At 52.5% G+C, this 15,447-nt stretch overlaps 1 protein-coding gene across 1 annotated transcript; it reads left to right on the plus strand.

The window, feature by feature from the left end:
• Positions 1-153: 153 nt before the first annotated feature.
• Positions 154-14,796, plus strand: PXMP2 (peroxisomal membrane protein 2). The gene is made up of 5 exons (XM_048821330.2): positions 154-317; positions 12,422-12,538; positions 13,029-13,191; positions 13,758-13,877; positions 14,329-14,796. Exons 1-5 carry the CDS (start codon positions 205-207, stop codon positions 14,398-14,400), a joined length of 585 nt encoding a protein of 194 aa, XP_048677287.1. The 5' UTR covers positions 154-204; the 3' UTR covers positions 14,401-14,796.
• The last annotated feature ends 651 nt before the right edge of the window (positions 14,797-15,447 follow it).

The raw sequence follows: 15,447 nt of genomic DNA on the forward strand, positions 1-15,447 counted from the left end.
CACCTCCAAGCGATGCTGACCCTGGGCCAACACGGATAACCCCGCCCCGCGCGGGTCTGGTCCCGCCCCCGAGCTACCTGCCCTGACTCGAGCACTCGGAGCCACGCCCCTTAGCTCGTTGGACCCGCCCAGCTGGCCCCTCCCGCCGGCCCGGAGGCGAAGGGCGCATGCGCAGTAGCCGGCCCAGGGTAGTTCGGCCGCGCGATGTGCCCGGCGCTCTCCAAGGCGCTGCCGCCGGGGCCGCTGCCCCGCAGGGTGCTCGCCCGGTACCTGCTGCTGCTGCGGCTCTACCCGCTGCTCACCAAGGCGGCGTCCAGGTGAGCACCGGGCAGAGAGACCGGGACTACCCCCCACTCGGAGAACTGCCCTCCCCCCGGGAGAGACCCGCCCTCCGGGAAACCAGCCCCCCCCCCCCCCGGGACAGACCCCCCCCGCCCCAAACCAGGGAACTATTCCACCCCCCCCACAGCCGGGGAACCGGGATCGACCCCGCCTCCCCCCCCCAAAAAAACCAGAGAACTACTACACCACCCCCTGGGAGAGACTGGGACCGACCCCCGCCCCCGTAGTCGGGGAACCAGCCCCCCCCCCAGGAGAGACTGGGACAGACCCCTCCCGCAAACCAAAGAACTACTCCACCCACCCCGGGAGTGACCAGGACCGACCCCCCCCCCCCACAGCCGGGGAACCGGGACCGACCCCGCCTCCCCCCAAAAAACCAGGGAACTACTACACCACCCCCTGGGAGAGACTGGGACCGACCCCCGCCCCCCTAGTCGGGGAACCAGCCCCCCCCCCGGGAGAGACTGGGACCAACCCCCCCTGCTTTGCTGGGATTTGCGCAGTTGCCCTTAGCTGGGCCCAGCTTGCATCTCCCTGGACGTGGCTGGCCTGGCGTACCCAAGGGCAAAGTCCTGGTTAACATGGTGCCAGCTAACGCTGTGCTCCTCGCCTGCCCCACGTAGACAGAGCGCCAGGTGTCTGGCAGGACTGTTCCCAGGGCAGAGGCCCAGCTGCAGTGGGATTGCAGGATGCGTGGCCCTGCCCCCTTGCTCTGAGTGCTCTCCATGGGGCTGGCACGCCACTTGTCAGCCTGTCCTTGTGCTTGCTAGCGAGGTGCAGTCCTCTCACCCATGTGGCTATAACGGGCAGCGAGGGGAAAGCGGGGCTATATGTGTGTATGGGCTGCGGGGATGTTACCTCTGGGCCGCTTTCTGAGCCAGCTGCATTCAGCAGACCTACAAGATGTCACAGTAGGCTGAGTTCAGCGGCCTGTGAGCAGTGATTTTGGGGGGGGTCTCTCCTGCTCACTCACTGAAGACATCGGCACAGCCTGCAGTGATTGCTCTTCTCAGCAGAGGCACCACGGACGCACTGGGTCACAGACACTGAGCTCCCCTCTAAACCAGACAGGTCCCTGCAGGGCAGGGACGAGATGTGTTGCTGGAATGGGAGAAACTTACCCTGCCCGGGCTGTACCTGCTCTGTCAATAATGGAGGGCAGAGGACTGTTTGTACAGCACCTAGCGCAGTGGGGCCCTGCTCCTATGATTGGGGTCCCTAGGTGCTACCACAGTCTAGATCAGGGGTCGGCAACCTTTCAGAAGTGGTGTGCCGAGTCTTCATTTATTCACTCTAATTTAAGGTTTCGAGTGCCACTAATACATTTTGACTTCTTTTAGAAGGTCCCTCTCTATAAGGCTATATATTACATAAATAAACTATTGTTGTATGTAAAGTAAACAAGGTTTTCAAAATGTTTAAGAAGCTTCATTTAAGATTAAATTAAAATGCTGATCTTACGCTGCCGGCCCGCTCAGCCTGCTGCCAGCCAGCGGTTCGGTTCATCTAGGCCGGCAGCAGGCTGAGCGGGGCCTGCGGCTGGGACCCCTGATGGCAAGGGGCCGGCCGTGAGAACCCCTGGCCGGCCGTGAGAACCCCGAGCCAGCAGTGAGAACCCCGAGCCAGCAGCGGGCTGAGCGGGGCCGGTGGCCGGGCCCCCAGGCCAGCAGTGGGATGAGTGGCTCAGCCCGCTTCCTCTCAGCCCGCTGCTGGTCTGGGGTTCCATCCGCTGGCTCCTGCCAGACAAGGTCCCGGCTGCTGGCCCCACTCAGCCCGCTGCTGGTCTGGGATCCCGGCCCTGCCCACGTAGAGTGGGCACCTACCTTCTCCCTGGTTCTAGCCCATTCTCTTCCTTTCTCTGCATTGAGCTGAGGGTGGGAGTGCACAGGGCTGGGGGTGAAGGAGCAGGTTGGGGGTTGGGGTGTAGGGTCTGGCTAGGAGCTAGAATGAGGGGGAGCTCAGGGTTGGGGTGTGGCATGCTTACCTGGGTAGCTCCCATTTGGTGCGAGGGGTGCAGGTGGGAATGTGGGGGGGGCAGGAGCTCCTGTTTGGTGCTCAGGGTGGGGGTAGGAATGTGGGGGGGTGAAAGTCAGGGCATGCGGTGTGGGGGGTGTTGGAATCAGGGCTGGGGTCGTGGGAGGGTACCGGGGTCAGGGCAGAGGGCTGGGAGTGTGTGTGGGGGGGTGCAGGGATCAGGGCTGGGGTGTGTATGGGTCAGGGTAGAGGGCGGTGGGTGTGGGCTAGGGTTGTGGGGCTGCTCCCAGCCCCCTGCCCAGAGTGGCTCACGGCAGGGGGCTGGAGGGGATATGCCTTGATTCTACCCCAGTCCCCTCCTCTTTTCCCTGAGCCGCGAGCGCGCTGCAGCTCTGCTTCTCCCGCTCCCTCGCAAGGGCCATCAGCTGATTGGTGGCAGGGAGGGAGAGGAGGAGGGGCAGGAACCCAGCAAGCTGGGGGAAGAGGCGGGGGAGGAAGGAGCTTGTCTGCCCTGCAGCAACAGCTGGCAGGACCAAGCTTCTTCACCCTGCCCCCACTGGGGGGGGGTGGGCAGGAATTTTAATGGCAGGCTGCTGCCTGCCTGGGTCCCGGCCGACAGCTTCACTCAGCCAGCTGCTGGCCTGGGTTCGGCAGCGGGCTGAGTGGGGCCGGCGGCTGGGACCTGGCAGGCAGCAGCATGCCATTAAAAATCGGCTTGCGTGCCGTCTTTGGCATGCGTGCCATAGGTTACCGACCCCTGGTCTAGAGAATAACACCAGTGTCCAGAGCAGTCAGGTTGGCAGCTCTTGCCAGCACTCCATGCACCAACTTAACCCTTCAGCTTCATAGAATCATAGAATATCAGGGTTGGAAGGGACCTCAGGAGGTTCTAGTCCAACCCCCTGCTCAAAGCAGGACCAATCGCCAACTAAATCATCCCAGCCAGGGCTTTGTCAAGCCTGACCTTAAAAACTTCTAAGGAAGGAGATTCCACCACCTCCCTAGGTAACGCATTCCAGTGTTTCATCACCCTCCTAGAGAAAAAGTTTTCCCTAATATCCAACCTAGACCTCCCCCACTGCAACTTGAGACCATTACTCCTTGTTCTGTCATCTTCTACCACTAGAACAGTCTAGATCCATACTCTTTGGAACCCCCTTTCAGGTAGTTGAAAGCAGCTATCAAATTCCCCCCTCATTCTTCTCTTCCGCAGACTAAACAATCCCAGTTCCCTCAGCCTCTCCTCATAAGTCATGTGTTCCAGTCCCCTAATAATTTTTGTTGCCCTCCGCTGCACGTTTTCCAATTTTTCCACATCCTTCTTGTAGTGTGGGGCCCAAAACTGGACACAGTACTCCAGATGAGGCCTCACCAATGTCAAATAGAGGAGAACGTCCCTCGATCTGCTGGCAATGCCCCTACTTATACATCCCAAAATTCCATTGGCCTTCTTGGCAACAAGGGCACTGTTGACTCATATCCAGCTTCTCGTCCACTGTCACCCCTAGGTCCTTTTCTGCAGAACTGCTGCCTAGCCATTCGGTCCCTAGTCTGTAGCTGTGCATGGGATTCTTCCGTCCTAAGTGCAGGACTCTGCACTTGTCCTTATTGAACCTCATCAGATTTCTTTTGGCCCAATCCTCCAATTTGTCTAGGTCCTTCTGTATTCTATCCCTACCCTCCAGCGTATCTACCTCTCCTCCCAGTTTAGTGTCATCTGCAAACTTGCTGAGGGTGCAATCCACACCATCCTCCAGATCATTTATGAAGGTATTGAACAAAACTGGCCCGAGGACCGACCCTTGAGGCACTCCACTTGATACCGGCTGCCAACTAGACATGGAGCCATTGATCACTACCTGTTGAGCCCGACAATCTAGCCAACTTTCTATCCACCATATAGTCGGTTCATCCAGCCCATACTTCTTTAACTTGCTGGCAAGAATACTGTGGGAGACGGTGTCAGAAGCTTTGCTAAAGTCAAGGAACACCACATCCACTGCTTTCCCCTCATCCACAGAGCCAGTTATCTCATCATAGAAGGCAATTAGATTAGTCAGGCATGACCTTCCCTTGGTTAATCCATGCTGACTGCTCCTGATCACTTTCCTCTCCTCTAAGTGCTTCAGAATTGATTCCTTGAGGACCTGCTCCATGATTTTTCCAGGGACTGAGGTGAGGCTGACTGGCCTGTAGTTCCCATGATCCTCCTCCTTCCCTTTTTTAAAGATGGGCACTACATTAGCCTTTTTCCAGTCGTCCGGGACTTCCCCTGATCTCCACGAGTTTTCAAAGATAATGGCCAATGGCTCTGCAATCACATCCGCCAACTCCTTTAGCACTCTTGGATGCAGCGCATCCGGCTCCATGGACTTGTGCTCGTCCAGCTTTTCTAAATAGTCCCGAACAACTTCTTTCTCCACAGAGGGCTGGTCACCTCCTCCCCATGCTGTGCTGTCCAGTGCAGTAGTCTGGGAGCTGACCTTGTTCGTGAAGACAGAGGCAAAAAAAGCATTGAGTACATTAGCTTTTTCCACATCCTCTGTCACTAGGTTGCCTCCCTCATTCAGTAAGGGGCCCACACTTTCCTTGGCTTTCTTCTTGTTGCCAACATACCTGAAGAAACCCTTCTTGTTACTCTTAACATCTCTTGCTAGCTGCAACTCCAGGTGTTATTTGGCCTTCCTGATTTCACTCCTGCATCCCCGAGCAATATTTTTATACTGTTCCCTGGTCATTTGTCCAATCTTCCACTTCTTGTAAGCTTCTTTTTTGTGTTTAAGAGCAGCAAGGATTTCACTGTTAAGCCAAGCTGGTCGCCTGCCATATTTACTATTCTTTCTACACATCGCGATGGTTTGTCCCTGGAACCTCAATAAGGATTCTTTAAAATGCAGCCAGCTCTCCTGGACTCCTTTCCCCCTCATGTTGTTCTCCCAAGGGATCCTGCCCATCAGTTCCCTGAGGGAGTCAAAGTCTGCTTATCTGAAGTCCAGGGTCCATATTCTGCGCTCTCCTTTCTTCCCTGTGTCAGGATCCTGAACTCGACCATTTCATGGTCACTGCCTCTCAGGTTCCCATCCACTTTTGCTTCCCCTACTAATTCTTCCTGGTTTGTGAGCAGCAGGTCAAGAAAAGCTCCCCCCCTAGTTGGCTCCTCCAGCACTTGCACCAGGAAATTGTCCCCTACACATTCCAAAAACTTCCTAGATTGTCTGTGCACCGCTGTATTGATCTCCCAGCAGATATCAGGGTGATTGAAGTCTCCCATGAGAACCAGGGCCTGCGATCTAGTAACTTCTGCGAGTTGCCGGAAGAAAGCCTCGTCCACCTCATCCCCCTGGTCCGGTGGTCTATAGCAGACTCCCACCACGACATCACCCTTGTTGCTCACACTTCTAAACTTAATCCAGAGGCTCTCAGGTTTTTCTGCAGTTTCGTACTGGAGCTCTGTGCAGTCACACTGCTCCCTTACATACAGTGCTACTCCCCCACCTTTTCTGCCCTGCCTGTCCTTCCTGAACAGTTTCTATCCATCCATGACAGTATTCCAGTCATGTGAGTTATCCCACCAAGTCTCTGTTATTCCAATCACATCATAATTCCTTGACTGTGCCAGGACTTCCAGCTCTCCCTGCTTGTTTCCCAGGCTTCTTGCATTTGTGTATAGGCACTGGAGAACTCGCTGATCATCCCTCTTTCTCAGTATGAGGCAGGAGCCCTCCCCTCTCGCGCGCTCCTGCTCGTGCTTCCTCCCGGTATCCCACGTCCCCACTTACCTCAGGGCTTTGGTCTCCTTCCCCCGGTGAACCTAGTTTAAAGCCCTCCTCACTAGGTTAGCCAGCCTGCTTGCGAAGATGCTCTTCCCTCTCTTCGTTAGGTGGAGCCCGTCTCTGCCTAGCACTCCTCCTTATTGGAACATCATCCCATTGTCAAAGAATCCAAAGCCTTCTCTCCGACACCACCTGCATAGCCATTCGTTGACTTCCACGATTCAACGGTCTCTACCCAGGCCTTTTCCTTCCACGGGGAGGATGGACGAGAACACCACTTGCGCCTCAAACTCCTTTATCCTTCTTCCCAGAGCCACGTAGTCTGCAGTGATCCGCTCAAGGTCATTCTTGGCAGTATCATTGGTGCCCATGTGGAGAAGCAGGAAGGGGTAGCGATCCGAGGGCTTGATGAGTCTCGGCAGTCTCTCCGTCACATTGTGAATCCTAGCTCCTGGCAAGCAGCAGACTTCTCGGTTTTCCCGGTCAGGGCGGCAGATAGATGACTCAGTCCCCCTGAGAAGAGAGTCCCCGACCACCACCACCTGCCTCTTTCTCTTGGGAGCGGTGGTTGTGGAACCCCATCCCTAGGGCAGTGCATCTCATGCCTTCCAATCGGCGGAGTCTCGTTCTGCTCCCTTCCCTCAGATGTATCATCTGGTCCACTCTCCGCATTAGTACCTGAACATGAAAGAGAACATGAAAACGGTTGCTTACCTGTATCTGCATTGCTGGTACATGGACACTCCCCTTTCTTCTTCTGTAGGTCACATGCTGCCAAATTTCTTCACCATCCTCCTGTCCCCGCAGTGCAGCCTGCTCTGAATCTTCAGAACATTGTGCCCGTAGAAGCATATCCTGATGTCTGTCCAGGAAATCTTCAGTTTCTCTTATGCAACGCAGGGTCGATACTTGTTGCTCCAGACCTTGAACCTTCTCTTCCAATATGGAGACCAGCTTGCACTTTGTAAAGACAAAGTTGCTTCTGTCCTGTGGAAGAAAGACAAACATGGCACATCCAGTGCAGGTCACAACAGCTGAACACTACCCATCCATATTACCTTCCTTCTACGAGCTTCCTTAGGAGTTGTAGTAACTACTCAGAGAAGCTGGCAAGATGTAAGCCTCAGTGGGCTCTCCCCAGGCGAACTCCCTCTGTTAGGCTCTCTGCTGTTTGCTGCTCAGCTGATTCGCAGCTGACTGGCTTTTTATAACAGTCTGGCCCACTCAAGGCTCACCTGGAACAAAGCACTCCCAATTCACACTTTTCAGACAACCAGTCAAGCACACGGTCAAACTGTCCCCACAACAGACACTCAGATACTCACCAACACAGCCTCCTTTATGCTTCCCCCAGAACAAGAGGAATCTGATTGCCTGGCCAAAGTTCAGACTGGATCCAACCTAATGCCCTGGTCAGAGATCTTAAGGCATTTTCTCTGCTATTGATTTAACCAACCTCTGCTATTGATTTAACCAAGCCTTCAGGAGCTTGTCAGCAGGGCCATGGCTCTGAGGCCCGGAGGTGCCGCTGTCCACAGAGCCTCCTCCCAGCACATGCTGAAGGGGGAATTGAAGTGAAGGGGTCTTGCTCCCATGCAGTACAAAGAGGACTTGCAGGCTCTAAGGATGCACTCTGAAGCTGTGCTACAGATGTATCTGGGTTTGAATGGTGGAGGTGGGGTAACTCCCTGCCCAGGTTTCTGAGCTGGAAACGGAGATAGTGCTGGCGAGAAGCAGATCTGTGTTGAGCAAGTGATAGTACAGGGCTGGGTGGAGCTGGCAAACCGAGCACCCACACGTTCAGGTGAGGACATGCCCCAGCTTGTGATTTGCAGCTGATGGGAGCCGAGGAACTGAGAGTCAGGACTCCTGGGTTCCATTGCTGACTCTTGTGACAAGTTGCTTCATCTCTGTTTCTCCCAGCTCTAAAATGGGAACACTATTGCCTTGCCTCGCAGGAAGGTTGGGAGCCTTAGGGCAGGTCTACACTACTGCTTAAGTCGATCTAACTTACATCCCTCAGGGGTGTGAAAAAGCTCGCCCCCCCTCCCCCCCGAGCGACACAAGTTTTGCACTGTCCACATGGTGAGAGCCACTCTCCCATTGACATAGCTTCCGCTTCTCGCCGAGATGGAATAATGCCGATGGGAGAGCGCTTTCCCATAGCGCGTCTTCACCAGACACTCTGCAGCGGTGCCGATGTAGCACTGTAATGTAGACTTGCCCTTAGTGTTTGTAAAGCACATGGAGATTCCTGACTGAAGGTGTGGTGAAGAGTGAAGTACTCAGTGTTTGCCCCGTGGCCATCTGATACGCTGAAGAGTAAATGGAACCCAGCCCAATGTGAATAACTGGGCTAACCTCAGAGCACTCTCTTGCTTTTTCTTCTCTTGCTGTTCCCCTCTTTAAACCCTCCCCTCCTGTTTTCCCCATCACCTTCTCCCTTTCACCATCTCCATTGCCATCGGTGCAATTTCCCACCACATGGCCTCTGATTGGGTGGGCCAAAGAAGAAGAGGTGTAGCCTAGTGGTTAGGGTGCTGGCCTAGAACTTGGGGGACCTGGGTTCAAGTCTATCTCCGCCAGAGACTGCCCTGTGTAACTTTGGGCAAGTCACTTTAGTCTGTGTGCCTCAGTTCCCATCTGTACAATGGGGATAAATGGCACCTTCTCATGTCACCAGGGCTTGTGAGGATAATCATTAAAGATTGTGAGGTGCTCAGATGCTACAGTGATGTGTGCCATGAGCGTACCATGGAGAGACAGACAAGCTGCTCCCTCTCACCAGCTACTGCCTATTCTTTCCATGGGCCTTGGACTTTCTTCCCCTCCCTGAGGCACTAACCAGCCAGAGGGAGGGGAAGTTAGGGCTATGCATTTGGGAGCAGGGAGAAGAATTTCTACGTCCATTTCTGGCAGACCAAAATGTTGGTACAACAGGGATAATAGTACCTGTTCTTGTAATGCTCTTTGGGATCCACTGATGAGCCACGCTACCCAAGTGCAGAGTATAATCGGTGTCATAGAATCATAGAATATCAGGGTTGGAAGGGACCCCAGAAGGTCATCTAGTCCAACCCCCTGCTCAAAGCAGGACCAATTCCCAGTTAAATCATCCCAGCCAGGGCTTTGTCAAGCCTGACCTTAAAAACCTCTAAGGAAGGAGATTCTACCACCTCCCTAGGTAACGCATTCCAGTGTTTCACCACCCTCTTAGTGAAAAAGTTTTTCCTAATATCCAATCTAAACCTCCCCCACTGCAACTTGGAGACTGTCAGTCACCTGGGACCATTGATAGGTATAGATGTGTTGTGTTGCTCTCCGCTGGCCCAGCACGCTCCCCAAGGCTGAGAGAGCTGGGCTCTTTCCTTCCCACGCACCCTCCCCAGTAAAAAAGGGCTGGGACTTGTGATTCCATTGCCCCGGTGAGGTTGCGTAGGTGTATGCAAATGGAATTTAGGGCTGATCAAATGCTCGTTGCGATCAATGCGGAAGGCTGCCACAGGTGTCAGTGAAAGCAGGATTTGGCCCACAGCAAACTATTCTCTTGCCCACGCACAAGCAGGAGCCTTTAGCTCTCTCTCTCTCTCTCTCTCTCTCTCTCTGCCGTGTTGGCTTTTCAGAGCAGCGCAAATTTCCTGTCCCCCCAAGCCTGCAGCTTTGACTGGCACACACCGGGATCAGATCTCATGGGGCTATTTTCAAAGCAGAGCTGCAATTTAAAGGACACTTTCAAGTGAATGGACCCTGCAGACAGCATGGCTGTCAGCTTGGCAGCTGGCAGAAAAGCGGCCAGTTTACAGGGGTGTTTAAGACCCTGCTGAATGGATGGGGTTGCAGTCCACAGATCTGGTCTGCCACAGAAGCAGGACTCAAAAGAGGGAGGGCCTGGGCGAGGTGGTGGAACTCTGCTGGTACCTCATTTGCCACCTCCTTCCTCCTATAATTCTTCTCCTTTGCGGAGTGGTTGCTGCCCTACTATTCTCTTTCCCTGGTAGCTCACATAGAGCGCCAAGGCACATCTAGGAGTGAGAGGATGAAACTGAGAAGGAAAACATGGCTTAAAGATCAGGAAGAGAAGAGCTGCCTAATGGTGAGCTGTATCTGGCTCTGGAATTTTCTCACCAAGGTAGAGGGTGAAGGCCCCATCACTGGGGATATTTTAAATGAGGCTGGCTGAAGCAGAGGAGAGCTGTAGGAAATGAGGAACCTGACCGAATCTCTGATTTCCATTGCACTGCATATGTGAACTAGCCAGATACTGTTGCTATTGGTCTGTAGTAAAATAGTTACCAACACTGCCATTTGTTTTTATCATTAATCTTCAGTCAACACATCACTGAGATAAATAGGAGCAGGTCGCACAGGCACTTTGCTGAGTCTGGAAGGCTGCACCATGTGGGGGGTAAGGGGGAAGGGGTCACGTTTGGGCATCCGAGAGTGCTAAAGGAATTGGCGGCTGTGATTGCAGAGCCATTGGCCATTATCTTTGAAAACTCGTGGCGAACGGGGAAAGTCCCAGATGACAGGAAAATGGCTAATGTAGTGCCAATCTTTAAAAAAGGGAAGAAGGAGGATCCTGGGAACTACAGGCCAGTCAGCCTCACCTCAGTCCCCGGAAAAATCATGGAGCAGGTCCTCAAAGAATCAATTCTGAAGGACTTAGAGGAGAGGAAAGTGATCAGGAACAGTCAGCATGGATTCACCAAGGGAAGGTCATGCCTGACTAATCTAATCGCCTTCTATGATGAGATTACTGGTTCTGTGGATGAAGGGAAAGCAGTGGATGTATTGTTTCTTGACTTTAGCAAAGCTTTTGACACGGTCTCCCACAGTATTCTTGTCAGCAAGTTAAAGAAGCATGGGCTGGATGAATGCACTATAAGGTGGGTAGAAAGTTGGCTAGATTGTCGGGCTCAACGGGTAGTGATCAATGGCTCCATGTCTAGTTGGCAGTCGGTATCAAGTGGAGTGCCCCAGGGGTCGGTCCTGGGGCCGGTTTTGTTCAATATCTTCATAAATGATCTGGAGGATGGTGTGGATTGCACTCTCAGCAAATTTGCGGATGATACTAAACTGGGAGGAGTGGTATATATGCTGGAGGGTAGGGATAGGATACAGAGGGACCTAGACAAATTGGAGGATTGGGCCAAAAGAAATCTGATGAGGTTCAATAAGGATAATTGCAGGGTCCTGCACTTAGGACGGAAGAACCCAATGCACAGCTACAGACTAGGGACCGAATGGCTAGGCAGCAGTTCTGCGGAAAAGGACCTAAGGGTGACAGTGGACGAGAAGCTGGATATGAGTCAGCAGTGTGCCCTTGTTGCCAAGAAGGCCAATGGCATTTTGGGATGTATAAGTAGGCGCATAACGAGCAGATTGAGGGACGTGATCGTCCCCCTCTATTCGACATTGGTGAGGCCTCATCTGGAGTACTGTGTCCAGTTTTGGGCCCCACACTACAAGAAGGATGTGGATAAATTGGAGAGAGTCCAGCAAAGGGCAACAAAAATGATTAGGGGTCTGGAACACATGACTTATGAGGAGAGGCTGAGGGAACTGGGATTGTTTAGTCTGCAGAAGAGAAGAATGAGGGGGGATTTGATAGCTGCTTTCAACTACCTGAGAGGTGGTTCCAGAGACAATGGTTCTAGACCATTCTCAGTGGTAGAAGAGGACAGGACAAGGAGTAATGGTCTCAAGTTGCAGTGGGGGAGGTTTAGGTTGGATATTAGGAAAAACTTTTTCACTAGGAGTGTGATGAAACACTGGAATGCGTTACCTAGGGAGGTGGTAGAATCTCCTTCCTTGGAAGTTTTTAAGGTCAGGCTTGACAAAGCCCTGGCTGGGATGATTTAATTGGGGATTGGTCCTGCTTTGAGCAGGGGGTTGGACTAGATGACCTCCTGAGGTCCCTTCCAACCCTGATATTCTATGATTCTATGTTTGCCACACAGCCGTAAGGTTCAGAAGCTTTAATTTAAAAAACAACAACAAAAACCATTCTCTTCTGTTGAAAGTGGTGGGCCCCATAGTGGGCTGCTGGGAGCATTTCCCTGGTCACAGGCTGCGAGCCAGTGCTACTAAATCTAGATGAAAGATGTAGAATCCGTGCCGCCCCCCATGTTGGCTGTATTTCATTGCGAGCATGCAGGAAGTGTGAAGCCTCAGAGCTTGCTGTGCCTATTAGTGAGCGCTCCCACCCTGATCTGACTGGTCCTGGAGCTACTGCACTCTTCTCCAGTGGCTATGCTCGGAGCTCAGGTTCCCTCTTGGACTCTGGGTTATTTGGCTGGCTTCTGATCTCATCCCCTTCCCTCTGCCTGCAGTGCTGTTTTGTCAGCGCTTGGGAGCCTCCTGTCCCAGTTCATTGAGAGGAGCCGAAAAAAGCCAGGGTCATCCAAAAGCCTGGACTTGAGCGGGCCCTTGAGATTCGCCGTCTATGGGTAAGTCACAGGTGCTAGTTACATCACTTAGTGCACCTCTGGAACGTGCTCCAGTACCATGGTGATGGGCGTGAACTTGACCAGAGAGGATGTTGAGTTGGTGGGGCTCTCCTCCTGGAGGGGTGTGAGAAGCAGGATACGCTGCTTTGCAAAGTGCTTCCCCCCTCACTGTTATGGCACCATTAGCATCTCTCTCTGGAGCAAGAGAAAGGATGGTCTGGTTAGAGCAGTAGCACAGTACTTCCTGCCACAGACTTCCTTTGTGACCTTGGGCAAGTCACTTGTCTCTCGGGACCTCAGTTCCCATCTGTACAAATGGGATAAGAGCCCTGCACACAGGGGTGGTGTGAGGATAAACACATTTAAGATTGTGAGGTGCTCAGATACTTTGGTAATGGGGCCAGCTAAGAACCTAAGCTGGAGCTGGATGGAAGCCTGGGGAAGGCTGGAGGACAGTGATGAAGCACAGTCATGCCCTCTGGTTTGCCAGGTTCCTGTTCACAGGGCCACTCAGTCACTATTTCTACCTGTACCTGGAGCAGCTGATCCCATCGAATGTCCCTTTTGCCATGGTCAAGAGGCTTCTGCTGGACCGTCTGGTTGTTGCTCCACCCTTCCTGCTGCTCTTCTTCTTCGTCATGAACCTGCTGGAGGTAGGTGCCTATCTCCAGTGTGTGCTGAAGTCAGGCTGTAGGGTTTGGTGTGTGGTTCTGGATACTGCTACAGATAGCTAAGTTAGACGTAACTGTGTGTTTATGTGCCTGGACGGAATCTAGCTCCTGGTCACCGATGATCTAGGACAGGCCCTGTTGGTCAGAGCAGGGGACCTTCTTACTTTGCTGCTGTCTTCCTGTGAGCTCTGAAATAGCTCACTCAGCTGCTTTGAGCCTTGGCTTGCCCTGCTATACAGTGGGGATGCTCGTGTTTAACATCAGCCTGGGGTTTGTGATCTCCTGAGCGTGCTGCATGGCCGGTTGCTCTGTTCCCCTCTGCTGGAATGGCCAGCTTTGGCTAGTGTGATACACCTCTGGCACATCGTGTGCACCTGGGTCTCACAGGTGGTGAGTGCTTCTCTCTGGCTGCGCTCTGTTAGGATCTGTGTCTTTGTAACCCCTTTGCCCACATGGCTTAGGGCTCTGTAAGGGCGAGAGTCGGGGCCTCTTCCTCTGGAGTTTAGGCCTGGCCTCCCTGGCCATCACCGGTGTTCCTTGTGTTCCAGGGGAAGGATCTGTCTGCGTTTGCTGAGAAGATAAAGAGTGGTTACTGGGTAGCACTCAAAATGAACTGGAAAGTGTGGACCCCAGTCCAGTTCATTAATGTCAATTACGTCCCTATGCAGGTAAGTCTCTGCCTGCTCACATGATGTCCTTGCCTGGGAATTCTGACCACTCTTGCAGCCCTACATCCAGGTTTATAGCGTGGGCTTTTTTCCCCACTAGTATAATGTCCAGGGTCCCCTTATTGATCGCCCTAAGATCCCCTTCCTTTAATATTTCTGTCCTCCATGCTAGCAACCCCCACAGTTGCTCTTGTGCCTGAATCTGTTACTGCTCCTCAGCTAGTTGCAGAGCTGAGGGCCCCATTGCCCGCAATCAGTTGTTCAGGTGTGAAGGACTGCACAAATCCAGACAGACGCTGACACTTTTGTCAGTAAGACACAGGCACTCACATCTGTATCCAAAGGGGGTGTCGCGTCCCAGTGCAGTAAGTGACCCAGTTCTGTCCCAGGAACTGCAGTTAGGGGACTGTCAGCCCCAGGCCGGTCTGTATCTTGACACTTCTCTCCACAGTTTCGGGTGTTGTTTGGAAACCTCGTTTCTCTCTTCTGGTTTGCCTACCTGGCCTCCATCAAGAAGCGATAGCATCACAGCTGTAATTTTGGGCTGGCCTGCATCGCCTGTTGAGGCGATTGCCGTTGGTGCTCTGAAAGTCCGCAGCCCCCGCTTCGATCTGGGAGCATCTGCAAGAACTGACACCACTGCAAATCCTCTGGGATTCAACACTGTGCATGCTGCCCTAGTGCCGACAGTGCCTGCAACAATGAGTAAGGCGCCTATCCCTGACCAGGAGCCCTGGGCACTCTCCTAATACAAATAATACTTTGATTCTTTTCTGACTAAGACCTTGAATTAACTGCTTTCTAATGGTGCTTAACAATAACCATAAAATCAACTGGTAGGATAAGAAACCAGCACAAAGTGTTCTGGGTCTTTTACTCTTCATTTTTGAGTATAATAAAATTGCTGTTTCACTCCTTTCTTGCAAAGTTTTATCTTTACTCTGGTGATTTGCTGGTTATGTTGGAGATCTGTGACAGATCCATGCAGAAGTGGACAGTCTTCTTAGTTGCAGGAAGGAATAAGATAAATCTCATATGCAATAGAGAGACAAAGGAAAATACAGGTCCCCTACGTAGCGGGAAGGAGAGCTAATAACTGACTCCATCAAAAAGGCTGATGTGCTTAATGCTTATTTTGCTTCAGTCTTGACTGAAAAGGTTAATGGTGACCAGCTACTCAATACATTAATATTAGCAACAAGGAGGAAGGAATGCAAGCCAAAATACGGAAAGACCAGGTTAAAGCATATTTAAGTAAGTTGGATGTGTTCAAGTTGGCAGAGCCTGATGAAATTCATCCTAGGGTATTTAAGGAACTAACTGCAAAAATCTCAGAACTATTAGCAATTATCTTCGAGAACTCCTGGAGGATGGGTAAGATGCCAGAGGACTGGAGAAGGGCCAACGCAGTACCTATCTTTAAAAGGGAACAGAGGACCTGGGGAGTTATAGACCTGTCAGCCTAACTTCAATAGCTGCAAAGATACGGGGACAAATTATTTAACAGTCAATTTGCAAGTGGTCCCACATGACATTCTCATAAGCAAACTAGGGAAACGTGGTCTAGATG

Source organism: Caretta caretta, chromosome 15, assembly GCF_965140235.1.
Source record: "Caretta caretta isolate rCarCar2 chromosome 15, rCarCar1.hap1, whole genome shotgun sequence".
Taxonomy (NCBI): Eukaryota; Metazoa; Chordata; order Testudines; family Cheloniidae; genus Caretta; species Caretta caretta.